Source organism: Pseudophryne corroboree, unplaced genomic scaffold (assembly GCF_028390025.1).
Source record: "Pseudophryne corroboree isolate aPseCor3 unplaced genomic scaffold, aPseCor3.hap2 scaffold_840, whole genome shotgun sequence".
In the NCBI taxonomy this organism is placed as follows: domain Eukaryota; kingdom Metazoa; phylum Chordata; class Amphibia; order Anura; family Myobatrachidae; genus Pseudophryne; species Pseudophryne corroboree.
Genome location: NW_026970419.1, coordinates 191,254 through 213,900, shown reverse-complemented (window position 1 = coordinate 213,900; position 22,647 = coordinate 191,254). Strand labels below are relative to the sequence as shown.

General features: G+C 46.6%; 1 protein-coding gene across 2 annotated transcripts in view; it reads left to right on the top strand.

The window, feature by feature from the left end:
- Positions 1–14,980: 14,980 nt before the first annotated feature.
- Positions 14,981–22,647, top strand: part of LOC135042850 (zinc finger protein 568-like) — a 28,149-nt gene continuing 20,482 nt past the window's right edge. Inside the window, exons 1-2 of one of the 2 annotated variants that reach the window (XM_063955062.1) lie at positions 14,981–15,037; positions 16,379–16,523. In XM_063955062.1, the coding sequence (XP_063811132.1) occupies positions 16,446–16,523 (78 nt within the window). In that variant the 5' untranslated portion in view covers positions 14,981–15,037; positions 16,379–16,445. Of the gene's footprint in view, positions 15,038–16,378; positions 16,524–17,619; positions 18,152–22,647 lie in introns of those variants that run through there. The other variant, XM_063955061.1, reaches the window with a different exon arrangement.

Sequence of the window (22,647 nt, the reverse complement as noted above, 5' to 3'; positions counted from 1 at the left end):
CAGAGTTGAATTGATGAGCTGGCACTGGTCACTGCACAGAGCACACACAAAACGCCAGTCCCCAGGTGTAATCACAATTAGGTAATCAGGGCTGTAAGATCACAGACTAGCCAGGGTGGAGTATCCTAGACAGACCTCAGGCAGAATGACACCACAGACAGGGAAAAGAACGTGTATGAGTTGTGACAATGTCCCCTCTGCAAGGAGCGGGTTCTAGATGCTCTAACAAATGTCTAAGTGAATGGATAACGGAGACATCAGGGTATCCTAATGCTGCCAAGGAAGCCCAACAGAGACCCTCAGATGCACTCTATTTCCTCCTTGCAGCCTTCCCAGTAGTAACCGTAGACTGGAGCTGGAAGGAACCAATGCGTAGGCTGCTGGTTGCAATCTTTTTGCTGGCAATGGAGATCCCCACAAGGGACAGTGTATGGTGGAAAGGTTCTAGAGACCTGACACTGGAGACCCGGAAGGACCCGGTGTGACAGTTCAGCACATGAATGTAGACTGCAACCTACCAGACACTCCAATCTGTTTCCTAGTTCAAAAACAATATAGAAACCAGCGCTGGCTGTAAAAATTCAAATAGTATGGACGGTTTGTTATAAATGAATAATAAACCATTTATTAATCAATACACATTCAAAAAAAATATTAAAAAGGGGTATACACAATAAAAAAAACTTAGTAAAATAGCCAGTGCCATCAAATTTAAATACTAAATTCTCAGCGATCCACTATAATGGCTCATATAAATAAGTCCTCAATTGGCTGGGACCTCCTCCAAAGGATAGCAGTCAGCATATAAGCAATGGATATTACCAGATATCAATTAGGATTGTCCCTTGATGTACTCTCATCCTTGGGGATTATCCATTTGTGGCCAGAGGGGATTCCAAATGAAAAGTGCTTAGCTGTTGATCCAAATGGTGGAGCGAATGTCCAATAGATGCCAGAGATACAGTAGATGGCAGGAGTCCAAGTTATCTGGTGTGGTATCGGTTCTCAATTGTAGGTTACCGGCTCTCAGTATCACGCTCTACGCGTTTCGCTGGTTACAGGACATCCAGCTTCATCAGGAGCATCATGTTTTCATGTTGTTTTACCCATAGTGTGTTTCTTTTGTTTAGGTTAGTGGAATTTAGCCAGAGCCCGGTGGTCAGACAGGTTCCCAGCAGACACCAGGGCGGGACGAATTCTTCCAGAAAAGTATACATAAGCAATCCCCAGCCACATTGTAAAAGGCTGACCCACCTCTCTGACATCAAGGACATCACTCTCAGCCAGTGGTGGCTCTAGAGGTGGGGATGCAGCACAGTCCAAAATTCACATAGGGGAGCCACACCAACTGCCACCAACTGTCATTCCAACTGACTCACTGGCAGTTGGTGCGGCTCCCTTATTTGGACTACGCTGCAGCCCCACCTCTGGAGCCACCACTGCTCCCAACCAATGGGCATGCTACACATATCCAAGACAAATGGGGGAGGAGGAGAACGGGAAAACTGATTCATTCTGTGTGTGAGATTGGAGGTGAGAGGTTCTAGAGAAATCTGGGGAAAACCTGTCTGGGAAGAACTTGAGCAGCCAATGGAGGGGGTAAAGCTGCTTTACCCAGGAATTGGACCCAGTAAATATCAGGAGACAGCAGGCAAGATGATCTAAAGCAGCTGTACACAGTGCCATCAGTACTATACCCCTGGGTGAGCGTGGACATATTTACAGTAATTATCACTGATGGTTGGGACTCTGCAGGGGCTGTTAAGGGGACTGGTAATTACCTGGCATGTTATTCAATGGGTTACAATATGTAATGATTATTTACATTACTGTATTAAACTATTGTGTTTTCTGTGCAAGAAAGTGTCTGTTTATATATTTATTTCCTCCCTACTCGTATGTTGCTGAACCTAAGGATCCGGGCATACTGAGCGAACAATGGTTCCAATAGCTGTATCCTCACATATGGCATGAGCAGTAAAAGCCCCATAATCCTCAATGTCCCCAGGCAAGTTTGCTTGGATCTCTTCTGGAATCATATCTGGGTGCTGAGCAGTCACTGGGCACTCAAACGGTTGAGGGTGCTGGACACTCAAAAGATTGGACAGAAGATGGACACAGAGATGGACCCATATGGATTGGAACCTTGGATGGACAGGAACCCCCGGATGGACCCAGCTGGATAGGAAACTTGAATGGACCTGGCTGGGCAGGAACCTCTAATGACAGCGCATGGGCAGGAACGTCGGCACAGAATTCTGGCGCTTCACGGATCTTGAACAACGGAGGCATACAGCTGCTAGACAAAAAACATTAGAGCACTTTGACAGGCATCCGGTGAGGGGGCATTTGAGACAATAGATGAAACCTCTTTCCCAGAGGCAAGGGCAGAGCTCAGGTCCTCATTCCCCGAAGACAAGGGCAGGTGGGTCCACATGCCCAAAGGCAAGGGAAGACTAGTCATTATGCCCAAAGGCAAGGGCAGACCTTGGGTGGGTTGCCAGCAAAGCAGTGCTAAGAGGGAACTGTAAAACAGCAGCTGGTCACAGGGATGGTTTCCCCTTAGAAGCTAGCAGGCAGGAGACCCTTGTTGAGGTTGACAGACAATTGTCCTTTCCTGGGGTAGCAACACTTAAAGCCTGTTTCTGGGGTAGGAAACTTGTACCCTCTCCTGGATTCTTGAAGCCACCTCCTTTGACAGGACACTTGAAGCCTCCTGGGGTAAGATAATTGGAAGCCATTCCTTGGGCAGGTTACTAAGAGTCCCCTCCTGTGGCAGGATACTTGAATTCCCTTTCTGGGGCAGGACTCTTGGAGCCAGCTCCAGGGGCAGGACACTTGGAGCCCCCTCTTAGTCTGAAGCACTGAAGACCCCCTCTTAAGCTGAGGCACGGGAGACCTCTCATGGAGCTATAACACCATTCATGAAAACATTCAACTTTCATTTAAAATTAGAGGATAAGTCTATTAACCTTTTAGACTTTACAATATACAATAAGGATGGAAAAGTTCATACAAAGAATTATTCTAAACCCACTATTTTAGGATGCTTTTATTGGTGCCATGCATTGGAACCATGATAGTTGGATCAATTATATTTCTGGGGAGCAACATAAAAGATTAACAATAATTATTAGGGAATATATCCTAAGAATTGGATTTGAACAAAGAAGAAGAAGAAAGATAAATCTAAACTATTGTAAATAGTGGTGTTCATTACGAGTTTATTGCGAGATACACATGGACCCTTACTTTATGTATGATCTATTTTTCATCCTCTCCTTCTTGCCATGAATTGGAAGAACAGAGGAACCATATACGTCACATAGAAATTATGGACCAAGAGACTGATTAGCAATAATCTGTCATTACTGTTCATGGGTGGTCATTCCGAGTTGTTCGCTCGCTAGCAGTTTTTAGCAGCCGTGCAAACGCTATGCCGCCTCCCACTGGGAGTGTATTTTAGCTTAGCAGAAGTGCGAACGAAAGGATTGCAGAGCGGCGGCAACTTTTTTTGTGCAGTTTTAGAGTAGCTCAATACCTACTCAGCGCTTGTGATTACTTCAGACTGTTCAGTTCCTGTTTTGACGTCACAAACACGCCTTGCGTTCGCTTAGCCACGCCTGTTTTTTGTCCTGGTACGCCTGCATTTTTTCGAACACTTCCTGAAAACGGTCAGTTGACACCCAGAAACGCCCACTTCATGTCAATCACTGCGCGGCCAGCAGTGCGACTGAAAAGCTTCGCTAGACCTTACTACTTTGTTCATTGGAATAGTACTTTGCGTGTGCGCATTGCGCTGCATGCGCAGAAGTGCTGTTTTTTTTGCCTCATCGCTGCACAGCGAACGAATGCAGCTAGCAATCAACTCGGAATGACCACCATGGTCCATATAACATTGTACATTATAAGGTTGAGTGTAATGTATGAATCTGGGACAAAAAATTAGAATTGATATAGCCATTTTTGAAGTGCAAATGTCCTTGACTATAAGCAATATCAGATATGAGAGATATGTGTGGAGACATTTTGATAATGAATACTTACCATGTGGCCGGGATCCTGAGAACCTGTAAAAGAGAAAAAGATACATCATACCTGATTGATGGGGACAGGGGCGGAACTGTGGGAGGCAGTGGAGTCGGCTGCCGCCGGGCTCCTGGCCGCAAGGGGGCGCATCTCCTCCACTGTCTCCCGCAGCCTGAGGACTGCGCTGCTATTGCAGACGGAGGAGCTGTGTCAGTGACACGGAAGCTGCCTCCTGTAGAGAGAGATGGCACTGGCTGCAGCTAGGGGGAGCTCCAGAGCACAGCTCCTCCCGGGCCCTTAGTAAGCCAGCCGAGGGAAGCTCAGAACTCTCTGCTCCTCCATGCTCTGGATGATAGCCAAAGGTAGGCACTGTGTGGGGGGTGGGGAGAGGTGTATTTGGGGGGAAGTATTGTGTTTTGTGTGTGCTTGTTTTTAAGTGAGGTGTGTGTGTTTTTAAGGAAAGTTGTACATTCAAGTAAAAGAGGCATGTGTATGTGTGACTGATGTGTGTGTGTGTGTGTGTGTGTGTGAGAGGCATGTATGTGTATGTAAGTGAGAGGCATGTGTGTGAGAGGCATGTTTGTGTATGTAAGTGGGAGGCATGTGTATGTAAGTGAGAGGCATGTGTGTGTGTGTGTGTGTGTGTGTGAGGCATGTGTGTGTGTGTGTGTGTGTGTGAGAGGCATGTGTATGTAAGTGGGAGGCATGTGTATGTAAATGAGAGGCATGTGTGTGTGTGTGAGAGAGGCATGTGTATGTAAGGGGCCCTACACACTCGGCGATGCGCCGCCGAGGTGCCCGACGGCCGATACGGCCGACGAGTGACCCGGCGGCGGGGGGGCAGTGACGGGGGGAGTGAAGTTTCTTCACTCCCCCTGTCACCCGGCTCCGTAGACTTGCAGGCAAATATGGACGATCTCGTCCATATTGGCCGGCATGCACAGCCGTCATGGCCCCAGCGATGAACGAGCGCGGGGCCGCACATCGTTCATCGCTGGGGACTCCACACTGCACGATATGAACGATATCTCGTTCATTAATGAACAAGATCGTTCATATCGTGCAGTGAAATCACTATGTGTGTAGGGCCTATAAGTGAGTGGCATGTGTATGTAAGTGAGAGGCATGTGTATGTGAGAGGCACGTGTGTGAGAGGTGTGTGTAAGTGAGAGGCACGTGTGTGAAAGGTGTGTGTAAGTGAGAGGCATGTGTATGTAAGTGAGATGTGTGTGTGTGTGTTTAAGTGAATGAGGCGTTTGTGTTTTTTTTAATATATATCTAGTGTTCACGCTAGGTGTCTGCCCCTTTTTTAGACAGCTGAATCCCGCCCTGCCAGTTTTTGTGCGCCCTGCCGCCCCGCTGTTTGCTGCCTGCCGGACCCCGCCACGTCGCCGGATCCAGCCGTGCGCCGCTGGACCCGGTACGTACATGAGAGTCCCCCTAGGCTAAATTAACCTTGTAAGTATTTTGCAGCTGTAAACATTAATCTCAGTGCTCTCTACCTGGTGCAATGTATCTCAGTGCTCTCTACCTGGTGCAATGTATCTCAGTGCTCTCTACCTGGTGCAATGTATCTCAGTGCTCTCTACCTGGTGCAGTGTGCCTCAGTGCTCTCTACCTGGTGTAATGTATCTCAGTGCTCTCTACCTGGTGCAGTGTGCCTCAGTGCTCTCTACCTGGTGCAGTGTGCCTCAGTGCTCCCTACCTGGTGCAGTGTGCCTCAGTGCTCCCTACCTGGTGCAGTGTGCCTCAGTGCTCTCTACCTGGTGCAGTGTGCCTGAGTGCTCTCTACCTGGTGCAGTGTGCCTCAGTGCTTCCTACCTGGTGCAGTGTGCCTCAGTGCTCCCTACCTGGTGCAGTGTGCCTGAGTGCTCTCTACCTGGTGCAGTGTGCCTCAGTGCTCTCTACCTGGTGCAGTGTGCCTCAGTGCTCTCTACCTGATGCAATGTATCTCAGTGCTCTCTACCTGGTGCAGTGTGCCTCAGTGCTCTCTACCTGGTGCAATGTATCTCAGTGCTCTCTACCTGGTGCAGTGTGCCTCAGTGCTCTCTACCTGGTGCAGTGTGCCTCAGTACTCCCTACCTGGTGCAGTGTGCCTCAGTGCTCCCTACCTGGTGCAGTGTGCCTGAGTGCTCCCTCACTGGTGCAGTGTGCCTCAGTGCTCTCTACCTGGTGCAGTGTGCCTGAGTGCTCTCTACCTGGTGCAGTGTGCCTCAGTGCTCTCTACCTGGTGCAATGTATCTCAGTGCTCTCTACCTGGTGCAGTGTGCCTCAGTGCTCCCTACCTGGTGCAGTGTGCCTCAGTGCTCCCTACCTGGTGCAGTGTGCCTGAGTGCTCCCTACCTGGTGCAGTGTGCCTCAGTGCTCCCTACCTGGTGCAGTGTGCCTCAGTGCTCCCTACCTGGTGCAGTGTGCCTGAGTGCTCCCTACCTGGTGCAGTGTGCCTCAGTGCTCTCTACCTGGTGCAGTGTGCCTGAGTGCTCTCTACCTGGTGCAGTGTGCCTCAGTGCTCCCTACCTGGTGCAGTGTGCTTCAGTGCTCCCTACCTGGTGCAGTGTGCCTGAGTGCTCTCTACCTGGTGCAGTGTGCCTTAGTGCTCTCTACCTGGTGTAGAGTGCCTCAGTGCTCTCTACCTGGTGCAGTGTGCCTCAGTGCTTTCTACCTGGTGCAGTGTGCCTCAGTGCTCTCTACCTGGTGCAGTGTGCCTCAGTGCTCTCTACCTGGTGCAGTGTGCCTGAGTGCTCTCTACCTGGTGCAGTGTGCCTCAGTGCTCTCTACCTGGTGCAGTGTGCCTCAGTTTTCTCTACCTGGTGCAGTGTGCCTCAGTGCTCCCTACCTGACGCAATATGTATAACGTGCTCTACCTGGCGCAGTGTGTATAGGAGGTTCTAACTGGTGCAATGTGTATTAGGGGCACTACTGTGTGGTGTAAATTGACACTATTATGTGGCCACACCCCTTCCCCACGAAACAACGCCCCTAGATTTTTGCTGCGCACCTTCGGTTCGCACTGTCCATGTTTTGGCCATAGGAATAGGAGCACCAAGGATTATAGTATGTACCTAAGTTTGCCCATCTAACTTAAAAATGTACCCTCCCGAATGAAAAATGTGCCCTCCCCGTGATCAGCACCCTGCCCTAAAAAAAAATACTACAGTGAACACTAATTATATTGGCACACCGCTGCGCCAAAGCATCTCCATGGAGACCTGGCGGGTGAGGGAGCACTGTAGGTGTACTATAATGGTATGCTGGTGTCTGTTTTATTGTAATGACTGACTTGGAGTGCGTCCACTTTCTATGTGTATGTATATTACTATTGGGAAAGGTACCTGAGCACCCTTCTACTGTTCACCCTGGGTGCCGGATAGCTACATATGGTATGTGTGTGTATGTGTAGGGGGGCACCAAAATGTATCATGCCTCCGGGCGACTGGGACGAACTTACGCCACTGGATGGGAAGGATGGTCGAATTATGATTAATGGACCATTACTAGATTATAGAATATAATAATGGCCTGGCTATTCTATATCCCACTATATATGGTAAACAAGACATACAGGCTGTTAACAATATGAAAGAAAAGGGACTCTTACTGGAATTTTGAAATATCACCCTGACAAATATACATATGCAAAACCCCTCTTAAATAAATTTTCAATATTGGCTTACATGTATCTAGAGGGTTAAACACAAAATAAGCTGTAAATATTATAATATATATGGAGATGGAAACACATGTTTAGTGATAAGTAGGCTTATATATAAGGAATTACAATTAGTCGAATAGATAACAATCACATACAAACAATTAGGGATCACTCTACACAAACCTATGATAACACCACAACACTTATTAACCGGTCACGGTTCACGTCATATTTAAGCACTAGCACATTATAACAACCAGTTACAGGTCTGCTATAGAAATGTAACAATGATCGTAATTGCACAATTCTTTCACGTCACACGTTATGTGATTATAGTAACTCATTTAAACATTTACACATATAACAATTTCCAATATTTATACTATATCAGTCACAATCATTCACTGTATTTATATTTATTACATGGACACATTATTGTTTCACTATGTTTATTTTATGTTTTTTTCACACACACGATTTTGATTTTTTTGATGCGTTTTTCACATAATGCTGTGGTTATTTTCAACAATAAATGTTAATATATACTGATAAAATATATATATGTTCTATAATTAAGGGATATAAATCCTTAGTTGCATTTGTATATTATGCCTGTCGAGTGTAAGAGAACCTATCACATCTTCCCTATTGGTCCGGCTAGATCATGTGACCAGAAAACGGAATCCATACCAGGAGACAGAAATTTAACATTTTATCTATCCCTAGCAAATGGTTCTCAGGCTCCAGGATTGGCCCAGACAGACCACATGATCGGACACATTCCAACTAAACTTTTATTAATGGGAGCCTTGCCGTGATTGGATGAGAAAATCAAGTGATCAGGAATCCATCCCGGGACTGGCGTGGCGATATTGTTAAATCTTGGTCACTGGAGACATTCTGGTGTGCCCTGAAAAAACTATCTGTGAAACGCGCGTCGGTGGTTCACACTGTACCAATGTGGTTAATAACTTGTGCATGCTAATTATGTGTGTTACTGTCTAAATGTGACTCTGATTGGAATGCACTCCAGATGTAGAGTAATACGTATAGGGGTCAGATTATATATATCCGAGGCAGAATTAACTACTTAGCTACACAGGCAAACAGCGTAATAGCAGCAGTATAATATTATACAGAGATACAGTGCTTGATGTATCTTTGTACACTACTATATAAGTGTTTGTGATGCATTGAAAGTAACATATTAAATAATAAATTACTACTAGTGTATAAAGCAATTGCTCCCTTTCACTGAATAGGAGAACGTCAATGGTAATATTCAGTATTTAGCTGCATGCAGCCGTTTGTGAAGCACTGAAAGTAATATAGCAAATAATAAACTTCTTCTACAGTGTACAAAGCAATTGTTCCCTCTCATTGAAGAGGAGAACGTCACTGATAATATTTAACATTTAGCCACATGCAGCTGCCTGTGATGTATTGAAAGTAATAAAGTAAATAATAATCTACTGCTACAGTGTATAAAGCAACCGTCCCCTTTCACTGAATAGGAGAACATTACTGATACCATCCAGCATTTAGCTAGATGCAGCCGTTTAGGATACATTGTGAGCAGTTTTGTAACAATTTGAGGAGGGTGGCAGAATACTGCAACTCATTAACATTTCAGTTAATTTGCTAACTCTCAGACTCTACACGGTGTACATACATTTGTCATATTTCAGCTACTACAACAGTGATGTACTGCATAACATTAACATATCACTAACAGTTTAATAAATTCTGCTGACAGCGCTGACAACGAGGATTGAGAGCGTTTGCCAGTAACAAAATCAATATAAATTTGCTAGATGCGTAAGGTGATACTCACTTGAGGGTGAGTTTGTGAGATCATCCTATTTGCTATAATACACTAAAGCAGTATATACTGCCAGCAGCAGACTCTTGGAATTATTTCACTATTTATGAACTTTTCATGACACAATATGTGGCTGTGTGTGACAGGGGAACACAAGCCAGCAGCTGGAAAACCACCACAATATCAATGAAATTGTAATGCTCAATACACATTTGGAATTTTTCTAGAATTATTATACCCTAGATTACATGTGAGAGTTTGGTTAGAATTAAACTGACACAATAAGAGAATAACTGCAAGACAAACATCAAGTAAGTCTTTATTGACAGTAATAAACAAATTGACAGTACACACCGTGTCATTAGAGGTCATACCACCCAATAATCAATTACAAGAACGGTGCACGACACATTGAGTACAATGTGTGTTTTTAACAATATATGTCACACTTTGTCTTGTCATTTGGTGTTGATTTTAATATTTCACAGTTATAGGCCTTTTAATAATACTAGATTAAAAGTTATATTTTATGTAACCATTGATTGTTTTTGTGGGCCACCTTAGACCAATTCTTTCCCTTCTTTTGTGAACAAGACTTAATTAGCACCTCAGTCAGTTTGATTTAACCATGTGCGCTGAGCCATGGATATACCTAAAACCTGGACTGTTGGGGTGCCTTGAGGAGCACATTTGATAACCTCTGTCCTTTGCTTCTTTAAATTAGAGCCTACTTGCCTGTTGCAAGATACATTTGTGCGTTTTCCAGACTTAGACCTTTGAGAAATCAGAGAGATCATTACATTCAATGCGAATCGCGCATTTTAACCCCCCCCCCCCCTCCTCTCCCAGCGGAGAACCATGAATCTCAGAATTTTGTAGAAATTGGGGTGGGGCTTGACTGCATCAGAGCCCTACCCCGCCCAACTGAGTGCCCAGCAGAGTCTCCTCCCCAGGCCTCTGGAAGTAGGCAGGTATGCAACAAATAAACCTACCAGCCCAATCTGAGAAAGCAGCGACCATTCTAGTGATGCCTACAAAATGCGCACGACTCTAGTGACGGATACACAATGCAGGAATAATTATTTTAACTAATATACAATGCAGGGACCATCCTAGTGCTCCATATACAATCCATGGACCATCCAAGTAACCAATATACCAGTGGTTCTCAAACTCGGTCCTCAGGATCCCACACAGTGCATGTTTTGCAGGTAACCCAGCAGGTGCACAGGTTTATTAATTACTCAATGGCACATTGTAAAAGGTCCACAGGTGGAGCTAATTATTTAACTTGCGATTCTGTGAGGAGACCTGCAAAACATGCACCGTGTGGGGTCCTGACAGTGGTGCAAGTAGAAAAAATGTCTTACGGGTACTGTGAGCGCGCGCCAAAGGCGCGCGTGCAAAAAAATGGGTGTGACCAAATGCCATATGGGGCGTGGCCAATGAAAATGGGGGCGTGATACACATATGGGGGAGGGGCAGATACACGTATGACCCCAATAGTGCCAGATACACATTGCCCCACAGTGCCAGATACACAATGACTAACAGTGCCAGATACAAAAATGCCCCCAGAGTGCCAGATATACATTGCCTCACAGTGTCAGATACACGTTGCCCCACAGTGCCAGATATACATTGCCCCACAGTGCCAGATATACATTACCCCACAGTGCCAGATACACATTGACTAACAGTGCCAGATACAAAAATGCCACCAGAATGCCAGATATACATTGCCCCACTGTGTCAGATATACATTGCCCCCCGTGCCAGATACAGAAATGCCCCTACAGTGCCAGATATGCCCCCAGTGCCAGATATCCCCCAGTGCCAGGTATATATGCCCCCCAGTGCCAGATATCCCCCAGTGCCAGATAGAAATGCCCCTCAGTGCCAGATATCCCCCAGTGCCAGGTATACATGCCCCCCTGTGCCAGATATCCCCCAGTGCCAGATAGAAATGCCCCTCAGTGCCAGATATCCCCCAGTGCCAGGTATATATTCCCCCCTGTGCCAGATATCCCCCAGTGCCAGGTATACATGCCCCCCTGTGCCAGATATCCCCCAGTGCCAGATAGAAATGCCCCTCAGTGCCAGATATCCCCCAGTGCCAGGTATATATTCCCCCTGTGCCAGATATCCCCCAGTGCCAGGTATACATGCCCCCCTGTGCCAGATATCCCCTAGTGCCAGATAGAAATGCCCCTCAGTGCCAGATATCCCCCAGTGCCAGGTATATATTCCCCCCTGTGCCAGATATCCCCCAGTGCCAGGTATATATTCCCCCCTGTGCCAGATATCCCCCAGTGCCAGGTATACATGCCCCCCTGTGCCAGATATCCCCCAGTGCCAGATAGAAATGCCCCTCAGTGCCAGATATCCCCCAGTGCCAGGTATACATGCCCCCCTGTGCCAGATATCCCCCAGTGCCAGGTATATATGCCCACCAGTGCCAGATATCCCCCAGTGCCAGATAGGAATGCTCCCCCCCAGTGCCAGATATCCCCCAGTGCCAGGTATAACATGCCCCCCCCCCCTTCCCTGCTCACCGCTGCCGCTTCCGTCCAGTGTGAGGGAAGGAGAGAGCAGCCTGTGCCTCTCCTTCCCCTCAGTCTCCGGCGGGTGTCTCACAGTTTAATTCAGCTCCGATCCGTGAGCCAATCAGAGCTCGCACTGCGCGCTCTGATTGGCACACGGATCGGCGCTGAATTAAACTATGACACCCGCCGGAGACTGAGGGGAAAGAGAGGCACAGGCTGCGCTCTCCTTCCCTCACATCATAGGCGGTGCGAGGAGCGGCGGCCCGTCGGTGTGGGTACGGCGTACCCACGGCTAAATTCTTACGGGTACGCCGTACCCACCCGTACCCGCCCACTTGCACCACTGGGTCCTGAGGACCGAGTTTGAGAACCTGTGCAATATACAATACAGGGACCATACTAGTGACCCCCAAAGACAATCCAGGGTCCATCCTAGTGATCCATATAAAATCCAGGGACCATCCTAGTAACCAATATACAATACAGGTACCATCCTAGGGACCCATATACAATCCAGGGACCATCCAAGTAACCAATATACAATACAGGGACCATCCTAGTGACCCATATACAATCCAGGGACCATCCAAGTAACCAATATACAATCCAGGGACCATCCAAGTGACCCATGTATAATACAGGTACCATCCGAGTAACCAATATACAATACAGAGACCATCCTAGTAACCCATATACAATACAGGGACCATCCTAGTGACCCATATACAAAACAGGAACCATCCTTGTGACCCATGTACAATACAGGTACCATCCTAATGACCCATATACAATACAGAGACCATCCTAGTGACTCATATACAAGGACCATTCTAGTAACCCATATACAATACAGCGACCATCCTAGTGACCGAAAGACAATCCAGGGTCCATCCTAGTGACCCATATACAATCCAGGGACCATCCTAGTAACCCATATACAATACAGAGACCATCCTAGTGACCAATGTACAATACAGGTACCATCCTAATGACACAAATACAATACATGGACCATCTTAGTGACCCATAAAAAAAAATACAGGGACCCATATACAATACATGGACCATCCTACTGACCCTTATACAATATTTTATCAGGGACCCATTTATAATTTTTAATATATAATTTATAATTTTATCAGGGACCCATTTACAATACAGGGACCCATATACAACACAGGCACCATTCTAGTTACCCATATTCAATACAGGGACCCTCCTAGTGACCCATATACAATACAGGGACCATCCTATTGACCCATATACAATACCAGGGACCATCCTAGTTATCCATATCCAATACAGGGACCATCCTAGTGACCTATACATACCCTCCGACTGTACCTTTTTAGCAGGTGCAGTACCTTTTTTTTGGTCTGTACCGATTTTTGGCTCTCCAAACTTCCATTGAAAGTATAGGAAAAGGGGCGTGACAACTCCCCATTTACCTGTGGCCACGCCCCCTTTTTAAATTTGTACTGATTTTTGTGTGTAAAATGTTGGAGGGTATGCCTATTTACAATATCAGGGACCATCCTAGTGACCCATATACAATACAGAGACCATCCTAGTGACCCATATACAATACAGAGACCATCCTAGTGTCCCATATACAATACAGGGACCATCCTAGTGACCCATATACAATACCAGGAACCATCTTAGTAACCCATATACAATACAGCTACAATTCTAGTGACCCATGGGGGTCATTCCGGGATGATCACTCGCTAGCTAGCTTTAGCAGCCGTGCAAACGCTATGCCGCCGCCCACTGGGGAGTGTATTTTAGCTTAGCAGAAGTGCGAACACTTGTGCAGCCGAGCTCTGCAAAAACAGTTTGTGCAGTAGCTCTGAACCTACTCAGCGCTTGTGATCACTTCAGCCTATTCCTGTCCCAGCGAGCGCCCAGCCACGCCTGCGTTTTTTCAGACATGCCTGCGTTTTTGCAAACACTCCCTGAAACTGGTCAATTGACACCCAGTAACGCCCCATTCCTGTCAATCTTCTTGTGGCCGTAGAAGGAAAACTTCGCTAGAACCTGAGCACAACCACAAAGAGCTTTGTACCCGTACGTTGCCCGTGCGCATTGCGGGGCATACGCATGCGCAGACATGCAGCTTTTTCACCTGACCGCTGCGCTGCGAAAATCGGCAGCGAGCGATCAACTCGGAATGACCCCCCATATACAATACCAGGGGCAATCCCAGTGACCCATATACAATGCAGGGAACATAACAGTGACCCATATACAGAGGTTTTTTTTTGTTGTTGCTATTAATCTTATAGTCCCTCCCTGTGGGATTTATGATTATAGCGCAGTATTTAGTCTATGATAGGCGTACTATACACAGTAGTTACCTGCGGCCACTGCGTATCTCCAGCTCCGGGAAAACTGTTCCATATTTCATTTAAAAGTGGGAATATTTGTATCACATCAGATGTCAGGACTACATGTATTATACCTATACACTGGCAACTTGTAATTTACTGTTGATTAAATATGTTAATTTAATTCTGCAGCGTCCCCAGCGCCAGTGTTACATTAATGTTGGTTATAGTCACTCTGATATAAAACTGGCCCACTACTAGGGATTAATGTGACCAAAATCCACCCTACTTCCGGAATGTGCGTTCCATCACCTAACAGCCTGTGCGTTCCAGACTACTTCCGGAATCTGCGTTCCATCACCTTACAGTCAGTACGTTCCACCCTACTTCCGGTAAATGTGTTTAATCGCCTTACAGCCTGTGCGTTCCAACCTACTTCTAGTATCTGCGGTCCATCACCTTACAACCTGTGCGTTCCACCCTACTTCCGGTATCTGCATTCCAAAACCTTACAGCCTCTGCGTTCCACCCTACTTCCGGTATCTGAGTTCAAGCGATTCCTACCCACCCTCCCGTCAGTGCGTTTCACCCACAGGAAAAACTTTAATATCCGGTGCTACAACTTCCGAATGTAGAGAGTCCAGTCTTGCACCAAGAGGTACTGTACTGTACAGCAGGAGCAGCCTGTGGTGTCCTGTTATTATTATTATTATTATTATTATCCAGGAGGAACAGCCTGTGGTGTCCTGTTATTATTAATTATTACCCAGAGGGAGCAGCCTGTGGTGTCCTGTTATTATTATACAGGAGGAGCAGCCTCTGGTGTCCTGTTATTATTATACAGGAGGAGCAGCCTATGGTGTCCTGTTGTTGTTATTATTATTATTATACCGGGGGAGCAGCCTGTGGTGTTCAATTATTATTGCTAAACAGGAGGAGCAGCCTGTATTATCCTGATATTATTAAACAGGAGGAGCGTCCTGTGGTGTCCAGTTGTTGTTGTTATTAATATTATTATACAGGAGGAGCAGCCTGTGGTGTCCTGTTATTATACAGGAGGAGCAGCTTGTGGTATCCCGTTATTATTATACAGGAAGAGCAGCCTGTGGTGTCCTGTTATTGTACAGGAGGAGCAGCCTGTGGTGTCCTGTTGTTATTATTATACAGGAGGAGCAGCATGTGGTGCCCTGTTATTATTATACAGGAGGAGCAGCCTGTGGTGTCCTGTTGTTATTATTATTATTATTGTACAGGGGGAGCAGCCTGTGGTGTGTTGTTGTTTACTATTATTATTATTATTATACAGGAGGAGCAGCTCGTGGTGTCCTGTTGTTGTTCTACAGGAAGAGCAGCCTGTGGTGTCCTGTTGTTGTTGTTATTGTTATTATTATTATTATACAGGGAGAGCTGGCTGTGGTGTCCTGTTGTTATTGTACAGGGGGAGTAGCCTGTGGTGTCCTGTTATTATTATACTGGAGGAGCAGCCTGTGGTGTCGTTGTTGATGATGATGATGATTATTATTATTATTATTATTATTCAGGGGGAGCTGCCTGTGGTGTCCTTTTATTGTTATTATTATTATACTGGAGGAGCAGCCTGTGTTGTCATGTTGTTGTTGTTATTGTTATTATTATTATTATTATTATTATTATTATACAGAGGGAGCAGCCTGTGGTGTCCTGTTATTATTATACTGGAGGAGCAGCCTGCGGTGTCCTGTTTTTATTATTATTATTATTGTTGCGGTGATATGTGATTTCATCATTTGTGCAGAGTCACATATTACCCGAGACTGATGGAATTCTGTATTGTTTGCCCCTTGTTTCCTCCATTCTGGTGCCCTGTCCCTGTATTATTACCCTCTTCTTTTTTCTTTTACTATTGGTGTAACATTATGCAGTTCAGCGTTATGTGACGGCCTCTAAGGAGCCTTATGGGGCTCATTCTTACATATCTATTACTTGTGTTCTCTGTGATTTGTCTTATATTTATTCCTAGACACTACATCTGTGAGGAACCTTTGTCTTTATTATACATATTCTGTATTCTCACTGATTAACTGAGGATGGATACAGACAGGAGTAAGAAGACTGAGATGATAATAAATATCACCCTGGAGATCATCTACCTGCTGACTGGAGAGGTGAGGGGATCTGGGAGCGTCACAATGACGTCACTTATATCTATAGTAATAATACAGGGACATGACTGGGGAGGTGAGGAGATCTGGGAGCGTCACAGTAACATCACATATCTATAGTAATAATATGTGGACATGACTGGGGAAATGAGGGGATCTGGGATGGTCACAGTGACATCACTTATCTATAGTAATAATACAGGGACATGACTGGGGAGGTGAGTGAATCTGGGAGTGTCACAGTGACATCACTTCTATCAATAGTAATAATACAGGGACATGACTGGGTCGGTCAGGGGATCTGGGAGCATCACAGTGACGTTACTTATATCTATAGTAATAATACAGGGACATGACTGGGGAAGTAAGGGGAAATGGGAGTATCACAGTGACATCAGTTACTTATATCTATAGTAATAATACAGGGACATGACTGGGGAGGTGAGGGGATCTGAGAGCGTTACAGTAATGTCACATAGCTATAGTAATAATATAGGGTCAAGACTGGGGAGGTGAGGTGATCTGGGAGTGTCACAGTGAAATCACTTATATCTATAGTAATAATACAGGGACATGACTGGGAAGGTGAGGGGATATGGGAGCGTCACAGTGACATCACTTATATCTATAGAAATAATACAGGTGCATGACTGGGGAGGTGAGGGGATCTGGGAGCGTCACAGTGATGTCACATAGTTATAGTAATAATACAGAGACATGACTGGGGAGGTGAGGGGATCTGGGGGTGTCACAGTGACATCACTTATATCTATAGAAATAATACAGGTGCATGACTGGGGAGGTGAGGGGATCTGGGAGAGTTACAGTGACATCACATATCTATAGTAATAATACAGGGACATGATGGGGAAGTGAGGGGATCTGGGAGCATCACAGTGACATCACTTATATCTGTAGTAATAATACAGGGACATGACTGGGGACATGAGGGGATTTGGGAGTGTCACAATGACATCACTTATTTCTCTAGTAAAAATACAGGAACATGACTGGGGAGGTGAGGGGATCTGGGAGCGTCACTGTGACATCACTTTTATCTATAGTAATAATACAGGGACATGACTGGGGAGGTGAGGGGCTCTGGGAGCGTCACAGTGACATCACTTATATCTATTAGAGGATACGCTGGGAATCTTCACCAAAAGTGGACAAGGCGCTGACACGCTTGTCCAAAAAGGTGGCACTGCCTTCTCAGGATACGCCTTCCCTCAAGGAACCTGCTGATCGGAGGCAGGAAATTACCTTGAAGCACATTTACACTCACTCCGATACTATTGCTAGACCGGCTATGGCGTCGGCCTGGGTTTGTAGTGCGGTGGTGGCATGGGCAGATTTCTTATCTGCGGAGATTGACACCTTAGATAGGGATGCCATTCAAATGACCATAGAGCATATCAGAGATGTTGCCTTGTATATGAGAGATGCACAGAGAGACATTTGTTTATTAAGCTCCAGAATAAATGCTGTGTCTATTTCTGCTAGGCGACTCCTGTGGACCTGGCAGTGGACGGGAGATGCCGATTCTAAGCGGCACATGGAGTCCTTGCCGTACAAGGAGGGGAAGTTGTTTGGAGACGGCCTCTCGGACCTTGTCTCTACGGCTACGGCTGGTAAGTCGAATTTCTTACCTTATGTCCCCCCGCAGCATACTAAGAAGGCACCTCATTATCAAATGCAGTCCTTTCATTCCAATAAAAACAAGAAGTTACCAAGAGCAGAAGTCCTCCCCTGCGTCTGCAAAATCCACGGCATGACGCTGGGGCTTCCCGGGGGGAGGCAGATCTGGTGGGGGCTCGTCTTCGGTTTTTCAGCCACGTCTGGGTTCAATCGCAGGTGGATCCCTGGGCAGTAGAGATTGTTGCTCAGGGATACAGGCTAGAATTTGAAGACTTGCCTCCTCGCCGGTTTTTCAAATCGGCTCTGCCAACTTCCCCGTCAGAGAGGGAGTCAGTGTTGACAGCAATACAAAAATTGTATGTTCAACAGGTGATTGTTACAGTTCCTCATCTCCAGCAGGGAGAGGGATATTATTCAACCCTGGTTGTGGTCCCGAAACCGGACGGTTCGGTCAGGCCCATTTTAAACCTGAAATCTCTGAAATTGTACTTGAAAAGGTTCAAGTTCAAAATGGAATCACTCCGGGCGGTCATCGCCAGCCTGGAGGGGTGGGGATTGGATGGTGTTCCTGGATATAAAGGATGCATACCTTCATGTTCCAATATTCCCCCCCATCAGGCGTTCCTGAGATTTGCAGTGCGGGACTGTCACTACCAATTTCAGACGTTGCCGTTTGGGCTTTCCACGGCCCCGAGGGTTTTCACCAAGTTAATGGCGGAAATGATGGTGCTCCTGCGCAGGCAGGGGGTCACAATTATCCCATACTTGGACGATCTCCTCATAAAGGCGAGATCTCGGGAGAAGTTGCTGGACAGCGTGTCTCTGTCCATGAAGACGTTGCAGCTACACGACTGGATTCTCAATATACCGAAGTCCCAGCTAGTTCCTACAACGCGTCTGACCTTTCTGGGCCTGATCCTAGACACAGACCAGAAAAAAGTTTTTCTTCCGATCGAAAAGGTTCAGGAACTCATGACCATGGTCAGGAACCTATTGAAACCAAAGAAGGTTTCAGTGCATCAGTGCACGCGGGTCCTGGGGAAGATGGTGGCTTCATACGAGGCCATCCCTTTCGGCAGATTCCACGTGAGGACTTTTCAATGGGATCTCTTGGACAAGTGGTCCGGGTCCCATTTACAAATGCATCAAAGGATCACCCTGTCTCCCAGGACCAGGGTATCTCTCCTGTGGTGGCTGAACAGTGCTTACCTTCTAGAGGGTCGCAGGTTCGGCATTCAGGACTGGGTCCTCGTGACCACGGACCCAAGCCTCTGAGGCTGGGGAGCAGTGGCACTGGGAAGAAATTTCCATGGTCTCTGATCAAGCCTGGAGACTTGTCTCCGTCTCCACATCAACGTCCTGGAGTTGAGGGCCATATACAACGCCCTGCGTCAAGCGGAGAACGGTTCTGATTCAGTTAGACAATGTCACGGCAGTGGCTCATATAAACCGCCAAGGCTGAACAAGGAGCAGAGTGGCCATGGCAGAAGCGACCAGGATTCTACGCTGGGCGGAAGGCCATGTAAACGCGCTGTCAGAGGTGTTCATCCCGGGGTTGGACAACTGGGAGGCGGACTTCCTCAGCAGGCACGTCCTGCATCCGGGGGAGTGGGGACTTCATCAAGAAGTCTTTGCACAGATCGGTGGGGCCTGCCTAAAATAGACATGATGGCGTCCCATCTCATCAAAAAGCTAAAGCGGTATTGCGCCAGGTCAAGGGACCCTCTGGCGGTAGCGGTAGATGCTCTGGTGATACCTTGGGTGTTCAGATAGGTCTATGTGTTTCCTCCTCTTCCTCTCATACCCAAGGTATTGAGAATTGTAAGAATAAGCAGGGTCAGAACAATCCTCATTGTTCCAGATTGACCACAGAGGACTTGGTATCCGAAACTGCAAGAGTTGCTCACAGAAGATCCTCTTCCTCTAAGGCAGGACCTGCTGCAGCAGGGGCCCTGTCTGTTCCAAGACTTACCGCGGCTGCGTTTGACGGCATGACGGTTGAACGCCGGATCCTAGCGGAAAAAGGAATTCCGGAGGAAGTCATTCCTACCCTGATGAAGGCTAGGAAAGACGTGACATTGAAACATTATCACCGTATATGGCGGAAATATGTTTCTTGGTGTGAGGCCAGAGCTGCTCCTACGGAGGAGTTCCATTTGGGCCGTCTACTACAATTCCTTCAACAGGAGTGACCTTAGGCCTAAAATTAGGGTCCATAAAGGTGCAGATTTCGGCCTTATCCATTTTCTTTCAAAGAGAATTGGCCTCTCTTCCTAAGGTACAGACTTTTGTGAAGGGGGTGCCGCATATTCAGCCTCCCTTTGTGCCTCCGGTGGCACCTTGGGATCTTAACGTGGTGTTACGTTTCCTCAAGTCACTTTGGTTTGAACCACTTAAAACGATGGAGTTGAAATACCTCACGTGGAAAGTGGTCATGTTGTTGGCGTTCGCTTCGGCAAGACGTGTTTCAGAATTGGCGGCTTTATCGCATAAAAGCCCATACTTGGTTTTTCACGTGGATAGGGCAGAGTTGAGGACTCGTCCTCACTTTCTGCCAAAAGTGGTCTCATCTTTTCATGTGAACCAACCTATTGTCGTGCCTGTGGCTACAAGGGACTTGGAGGATTCCGAGTCCCTGGATGTAGTCAGGGCTTTGAAGATTTATGTGACCAGAACGGCTCGGATCAGGAAGACTGAAGCTTTGTTTGTTCTGTATGCGGCCAACAAGGTTGGCGCCCCTGCTTCAAAGCAGACTATTGCTCGCTGGATCTGTAACACGATTCAGCAGGCGCATTCTACGGCAGGATTGCCGTTACCGAAATCGGTTAAGGCCCACTCCACTAGGAAAGTGGGCTCTTCTTGGGCGGCTGCCCGAGGGGTCTCGGCATTACAGTTGTGCCGAGCAGCTACTTGGTCGGGGACAAACACCTTTGCAAAGTTCTATAAGTTTGATACCCTGGCTGAGGAGGACCTCCTGTTTGCTCAATCGGTGCTGCAGAGTCATCCGCACTCTCCCGCTCGTTTGGGAGCTTTGGTATAATCCCCAAGGTCCTTACGGAGTTCCAGCATCCTTAAGGACATTAGAGAAAATAAGATTTTACTTACTGGTAAATCTATTTCTCGTAGTCCGTAGAGGATGCTGGGCGCCCGTCCCAAGTGCGGACTTCTTCTGCATGACTTGTATATAGTTATTGCTTACATAAGAGTTATGTTATAGTTTTCGGTGATACCGTGGCTATGTTTTTGTTCATACTGTTAACTGGGTAAGTTTATCTTAAGTTATACAGTGTGATTGGTGTGGCTGGTATGAACCTCGCCCTTAGATTTACAAAAATCCTTCCTCGTACTGTCCATCTCCTCTGGGCACAGTTTCCCTAACTGAGGTCTGGAGGAGGGGCATAGAGGGAGGAGCCAGTGCACACCCAGAATCCAAAACTTTCTTAAAGGGCCCTATCTCCTGCGGAGCCCGTCTATTCCCCATGGTCCTTACGGAGTCCCAGCATCCTCTACGGACTACGAGAAATAGATTTACCGGTAAGTAAAATCTTATTATATCTATAGTAATACAGGGACATGATTGGGGAGTTGAGGGTATCTGGAAGCATCACAGTGACATCACTTACTGTATATCTATAGTAATACAGGGACATGACTGGGGAATTGAGGGGTCTGGGTGTATCGCTGTAATGTCACATATCTATAATAATAATACAGGGACATGACTGGGGAGGTAAGGGGATCTGTGAGCATCACAGTGACGTCACAAAGCTAGGGACATGATTGGGGAGGTGAGGGTTTCTGGGAGTATCACAGTGACGTTACTTATATCTATAGTAATAATACAGGGACAAGACTGGGGAGGTGATGGGATCTGGGAGTGTCACAGTGACATCACTTATATCTATAGTAATAATACAGGGACATGACTGGGAAGGTGAGGGGATTTGGGAGTGTCATAGTGACATCACTTATATCTCTAGTAAATAATACAGGGACATGACTGGGGAGGTGAGGGGATCAGTGAACGTCACTGTGACATCACTTTTATCTATAGTAATAATACAGGGACATGACTAGGGAGGTGAGGGGCTCTGGGAGCGTCACAGTGACATCACTTATATCTATAGTAATAATACAGGGACATGACTGGGGAGGTGATGGGGTCTGAGAGTGTCACAGTGACATCACTTTTATCTATAGTAATAATACAGGGACATGACTGGGGAGGTGATGTTATCTGGTTAGGTGAGGTGGTCTGGGAGTATCACAGTGACATTACTTATATCTATAGTAATAATACAGAGACATGACTGGGGAGGTGAGGGCATCTGGGAGCGTCACAGTGACATCACATATCTATAGTAATACAGTGACATGATTGGGGAGGTGAGGGGTTCTGGGAGTGTCACAGTGACACCACTTATATCTATAGTACACTTTTATCTTTAGTAATACAGTGACATGACTAGGGAGGTGAGAGGATCTGGGA